The sequence below is a fragment of the Asparagus officinalis genome, chromosome 5, assembly GCF_001876935.1.
Source record: "Asparagus officinalis chromosome 5, Aspof.V1, whole genome shotgun sequence".
NCBI classification, from domain to species: domain Eukaryota; kingdom Viridiplantae; phylum Streptophyta; class Magnoliopsida; order Asparagales; family Asparagaceae; genus Asparagus; species Asparagus officinalis.
Genome location: NC_033798.1, coordinates 4,119,345 through 4,125,440, shown reverse-complemented (window position 1 = coordinate 4,125,440; position 6,096 = coordinate 4,119,345). Strand labels below are relative to the sequence as shown.

At 37.3% G+C, this 6,096-nt stretch overlaps 1 protein-coding gene across 1 annotated transcript; it reads right to left on the bottom strand.

The window, feature by feature from the left end:
* Positions 1,801-5,509, bottom strand: LOC109842859 (probable protein phosphatase 2C 2). The gene is made up of 4 exons (XM_020411764.1): positions 5,183-5,509; positions 4,033-4,224; positions 3,708-3,943; positions 1,801-3,190 (listed from the first exon to the last, which is right to left on the bottom strand). The coding sequence occupies exons 1-4, from the start codon at positions 5,336-5,338 to the stop codon at positions 2,587-2,589; spliced, it is 1,188 nt and encodes a 395-aa protein (XP_020267353.1). The 5' UTR covers positions 5,339-5,509; the 3' UTR covers positions 1,801-2,586.

The window sequence follows — 6,096 nt, the reverse complement described above, 5'->3', positions numbered from 1 at the left end:
ATATTCTATACAAGGCGACACTCGCTGAAAATCAGGTACGATCATGAGCTATAGTCAACAAAATTTTAGAAATTTTACTATTTTAGAGTATGCATAACATATTCTACGTTGATGGTAACTTGTGATTTCATTAAAAAACGGCTAAAAACATGTGTTATAATTTATAAAAATCCAGCAATTTTGAATTACACATAAAAAAAATTATGCAAAATGGAGAACTAGAGATTTGGTCAAAAGTAGTCAAAACTTTGGGCTATAGTTCAAAAGAATTGGAAATTTTGGACCGTGCAAAAAAAATCTATGTTGGATGGCAATTTATTATTTGGTTAAAAGCAGACAAATTATGGATCATAAGTACCCAAAAAATTCAAAATTTTTGGAGTATACATAAAATATTTTTAGCATTATGTTAATTTGTGATTTCAATGAAAATGGCCAGAATCACGGATTATGGCATACTAAAAATTTTCCAAGTTTGCACAATATTCTTTACGTGTCATGGCAGCTTGTGATTTGATCTAAATCTAAAATGATAAAAATTATAGGTTACAACCTACGGAAACTCGAGAATTTGAGTATACATTAAATATTCTATGTGGGATAAAGGTTTGTGACTTTGTCAAAAATGACTAAATCATTAGTTAAGTTTGGAGCCTAGATATATTTGATAAAGAATGCCAATTTGTGATCTGATGGAAAAAAAAGTGCAAAATCATGGGTTATACTCCACCAAATTTTAGAAATTTAGAACACACATAAAATAGCACATGCAGGAAGATAGTTTATGATCTGGTCGAAATCAACAATGATCATGGGTTATACACCATATAAAAGTTTGAGAATTTTGAAGAACGCTTGATATACTATATGCATGATGACAATTTGTTATTTGTTGAAAATGACCAGAATCATAAGTTGTAGTCCACATATTCGACCATATTACACATATAAAAATTCGTCGCTCATGGCTCATAGTCCACATAAAATCGTAAATTCTGGAAAGGCAAAATATTCTATCTCGGATGACAACTTGTTATTTGGTAACAGAAAAAAAAAAGAACATGAAATTTGGAAGTTTTGCAGTAAAGCATAAGCATCAACTTAATTACAAACAACTAATAATTATTTACAAAGAACATCTAATCCAATCATAATTGCATATAAACCCCTTGTGGTATTGTTGTTTCGAACTTGCTACCCCTGCATTTTATTATTATTCCGAACATATTCCCGCATCAAATTTTTTTCTCTCACTCTTTTGCGTGAGAGAGTCAAAACAATTTAACCCAAGGGGTCACTCCGCAATAATGAAACTACAAAGGTGGTGAGTTCAGGACCAGCATCAGTCAACGGCCCTCCGCGTGCAATCAACCCTATATTTCCCTCAAAAAGAGCCCCCTGTAATATTTGTTTTCAGAAACGCTAGTGAAATTACTTTCTCCCCTCTTCCTCCGTTTCTCCTTCGTCTTCCTTCCCCTTTCAAAATTTTTTTTTTCACGAATAGAATTGAGTTGAGAGTTGAAAATAATTGCTCACCAAGCTTTCATTAAGGAGAGGGAATTAAAAAGAAGATTAAAAAAAACACATGGTTGAATCTCAAAAGGTCAACAAATTACCTGCTAAGAATGAAGAGGAACATTAAAGAGAAGACTGTCGCTAAATTTTAATTAAAGTCAAACAAGGTGGCTTGTTTTCTCCTTCCGAGCTTCAACCGTGTCAAAGTTTTATACAGCTACGAGAATTAAATAGTCAGCAGGCTGCTTTAAATTGAAATCAAATACACATTTGACCATGTACAAGGATAAACAAGTGGAAACTGATATTTAAATTTAAATTAAAAAAAAGAGACAAATACATCCAGAATTACATGCTGATCACCTCAAAACAATGAATCATAACAATAGCTGAAATAATAATAATAATATAACACGCCAGCACATCCGCTCTCCAACACCGCTGATGTATATACAAACACTTCCCAACTGCCCCCAAATATAGAACCCTACAAAACTGCTGGCAGCTGCCCAAACCATCAGCCACCGAATCATCCAACCATAAAGAGTAATTAAGGGTAGCTGCACCCCTCCAAACACTTAATAGCTGGTGCCTTACTAAAGTGATGTAATCCAAGCCACCAGCTATGCTCTGGATTGTTCTTGATGATTCAGATCGTAAAGGTCTAATGTGTCATGTCAGCAACATACCAGCCAAGAATGTATAGGTGCAAGCCAATCCCCGCGGGCGACTGCCCCTCCGGGCATTTAGTTGGTGCGTTATTAATGTGGCACAGTCCAAGCCACCAACTGTGTTCCAAATATGCTAATAATTTAGACAATGAAGATCCAAATGGGTCGTATCAGTAACACACCGGCCCCGGCTAAGTGTAGACACGGACGCACCAACCCCCTCTTCACTCTGACCATCAATTATTTACATAGAACGCTTTTCATCATCATCATCATCAACAAGCTTCTCAGTTCCCACCATCAGCAACACGCCAGCCAAGCATATATCGGGACTAACCAAACCCCGTTTCTCGAACATATATTATTAAGTAGAAATTATTTTTCATCATCATCAAACTCCTCAGTTCCCACCATTATCAACATTATCCAACCAGCTCTTCAAGTTACACAATGCCTCTGTTGACAAACTACAGCACCTCAGCCCCGGCAAGCCCTTCCGCTGATGGTCCAAGGGCCGGTCAGAACTCAATGACTCATCACCGATCTCTGAAGAAAAGCAAACCACGATCACCGTCAGATTGTCAAAAGTATTAAGCGTCAACGCCTCCATCACCAACTCCCTCGCACATTGCTCGGGATTATCATGCCTTCTTAAACCCCTACGAACTATGCTCACTGCATGTTGGCTCGACATGACATCCCAAATCCCATCACATCCAATGATTAGGAACTCGTCGTCGTCAGTTAGTAATGTTTGCTTAAACTCAGGTTCGGAGATTAAGGGAGAGGATGAGCCTCGAGGGAGTTTCACGTCCCAGTCTCCTAGAGCTCGGCTTACTGAGAGGACTCCGTTGAGATAGCCATCATCAATATAACCACCAGAGGATTCGACACGCTCACGCTCTGGGGTGTAGATTGGCCTGTGGTCTTGTGACATCTCGATTGCTGTGCCTTTTCGACATAGAACTGCTCGACAATCTCCAGCATTTGCTACTAATAGAAGCCTGAACAAAACGCAAAGCAGAACACAATGTATGTATATAAAGCATCTAACAATAAAGTTATAACAGCACAAGTGAGGTGAGGAACACAAGGAAAAAAAAGGGAATAGGAATGTACAACTTTGAAAAATTATACTAGCCAAGAACATACTAGCAAACTAAAGTAACATGTATTGCTTATTGTAAAATCTAGATCACAGTATGAAAGTCGATGGATTCAAATAATCCACAAACATACAAATTGAAAATGATCGAATTACTCATTTGTATTATCTAACCATAAAAAGAAATAACAAAAACAAAATGAATGTCGATGCCATTTTGAAAAGGAGACAAATCCCTGAGTGATGTCTAGACTCGGTCATCATACAAAGAAATGAGAAAGGGTAATGGGAAATAAAAAATTTTGTGTACAGTTTGAACTGATAGAACTTTCTTGTAAGGGAACAATGAGTCATTCAAAATATCTATTTCAAAATATTAATGAACATTTGCAACTAGTATATGAGAAAATTTATACCTTCCAAAAACCAATGCTGTGAGTGCCGTGGTCCCAGATGAAGTGCTAATGGTGCAATCATCAGCCAAAGCATGATCAGCGAGAAAGAATGTCCTCCGGATGGAACTCTCAACTGATTCTACAAAGACTTTATCAGCTTCTGATGCTTGCGGGAAGTCAGGATCTTCGAAGAATAACCTGATGGCATGTCTCTTGATGTAAGCTGCTGCGTCCGGACCTCCATGGCCATCAAAAACCTGCTCAAAGTGAGAAAAGTCAGCTACTGATAAAAGAAGCAGCAGGGCTTGAAGATGAATACTGATATCAGGTGGTGACTAACTATTACCCCATAGAAGGCACTGGGTGTTGGGCATGTGAAGGGAGAGCCAAGATGAGCAGAGAGATCATCAATGCAAATGTGTTCATCTTCCATGTATCTCCGAGGACCAATGTCAGAGAAACTACCAGACCGGATGCTAGGTATAAACTCGATAGGCTCCAACAAAACATCTGCCGCTGCATCTGAGGCTCTCAGAACCTGTGAAGAAACAAAAGTATAGATCATAATGAGTCTCTAGGCTAGCAAAACAATCAAACTTTGTCATGTCAGGTTCTATTGTACAAGGAGATAATGGAATACTATAATTAATAAGGCAATATAAACGTCAATACTTACAGTAAGTATAAATAAAGTTTTGAACACATTCACGGCACTTTTTAACTTACATCTGAAAATTGAACATCAAATTAATAAACATATTTAATTCTTACCCCGCTGATGATAACAAGGTTAAACAACAGTCAACCAAAGCAATGAAATTTGTAACCCTTCAAAATTGACCATAGCAACTGGAAATTTCACAGTGGAAGAATAATTCCTAAACCCAAAATCCATACTCGTTCCCACAAATTTTAAAATTAACCGCAAAGGAGCTAGTAGCTTATCAAAGGAATTAATACCACAGTAATAGAAACCTAGCATTAAAACAAGAAAACATTAATATCAGTTTTGCAATAAGTCCAGATGTATACTTACTTCCAAAAATATCAACTGAAAACTACTGGGCATATCCAAAGGGAAAAAAGATGTCATAATAAAGAAGCAAACCAAATTAATGAGCAAATTTACTTCGTATCCTGCTCAAAAGATTAAAGAGACCAAAACAATAAATAAAAAAAATCATTTCTTTTTAAATCAAGAAGCTGATTAGCACTTAACTAACTATAGAACCTGGAAATTTCACAGTAGAAGAAAAAAAAATCCTAAGTTCAAAATCAATAATCATTCAGGCAAAATTTCCACCTTGTTCTTCTAAAGGATCAAAACAGCCCACAAAGCCACCTAAACACGAAAAAAAAAACTAATTTTCCCAAAAAGAGAGGGGGAGATGCCTAAAACTGCCAGTAAATAAAACTTTAAAAAAAACCCTAATTTTCCAAGACAAACGCAATTCGATCAGATCAAATCACGAAACAGAGATCGACCACAAACTCACCAGCTCGGATGCAGCACCGATGATCTCCCGCGACGGAGGCGGCGAATCCGCCGCCGCCGTGACGTCGACGACCTCCTCGATCCCTCTCACAACGCATCGACACTTCACATCGAGCACCGAGATGCTCTGATGAACCACCTCCGCTCCCGCCACCATCTCTGGAAACCCTAACCTCGTCTTGAACTGGTACCGAATCGATCGAATTCGAAGATTAATAAAGAGCAGAAATTGGAGTTGTTGTATCTGGGCTTCTAGGGTTCGTAGGCGGTTTCCGTAATTATTTTTGTTGTTTCCTTTTTCGGAATTTTTGTTGTATCTGGGAGTTTTTGAGAGATTTTAAAAGGGAAAAATATCTATGGGCGGCCCGTTTAATATTTATATTAGGAAATGTGTGCTGGTGACTGGCGGCTACCGGGTCGGTTTAGGCTAGAAGCGGGTCGGGTTAGATTTGGGTTCTTTTAACATCCGAAAGTATAGTTTGATTCTCATATTGATTGGACTTGAGGAGTTTCCCCACGTAATAGTATGTTTACGTAACTGGGTTTAGTACCACTAAGAAAACCATCCTTATAAATGTTTTTCGCATAAAAACAAGCAAAATTGACCCGCATGATGCCGCAACATCAATGTGAAAAAAAAAAGTCAAAAATGTAGTTAAAGTATTTTGGTCTGAAAGTACATCATACACCTAATACTTTGAACAAAATAACAAGTTAAAGCAAAATATAGCATCTTCCCGATATGCTAGATCCAATGTGACTTGGAAAATGTGTGGCTTGAAGGTGTAGAGCTGAAAAAAATTTTCAACAAAATGAGTGACTTTAAATATAATGGTTAAAATATTTAGTTATATCGTACACCTAACCATTTAGAAAAAATAAATAAGTATGAATATGAGTGGACTCAAAGAAATG

What these genes read in the sequence shown, in the direction of transcription:
- LOC109842859 (XM_020411764.1), bottom strand. Translation starts at nt 5,338, where the DNA reads ATGGTGGCGGGAGCGGAGGTGGTTCATCAGAGCATCTCGGTGCTCGAT. An exon ending in TCGGTGCTGCATCCGAGCTG is followed by an intron (nt 4,225 to 5,182) that starts GTGAGTTTGTGG and finishes GTTTCTTCACAG; the next exon opens with GTTCTGAGAGCCTCAGATGC. An exon ending in CACCCAGTGCCTTCTATGGG is followed by an intron (nt 3,944 to 4,032) that starts GTAATAGTTAGT and finishes CACTTTGAGCAG; the next exon opens with GTTTTTGATGGCCATGGAGG.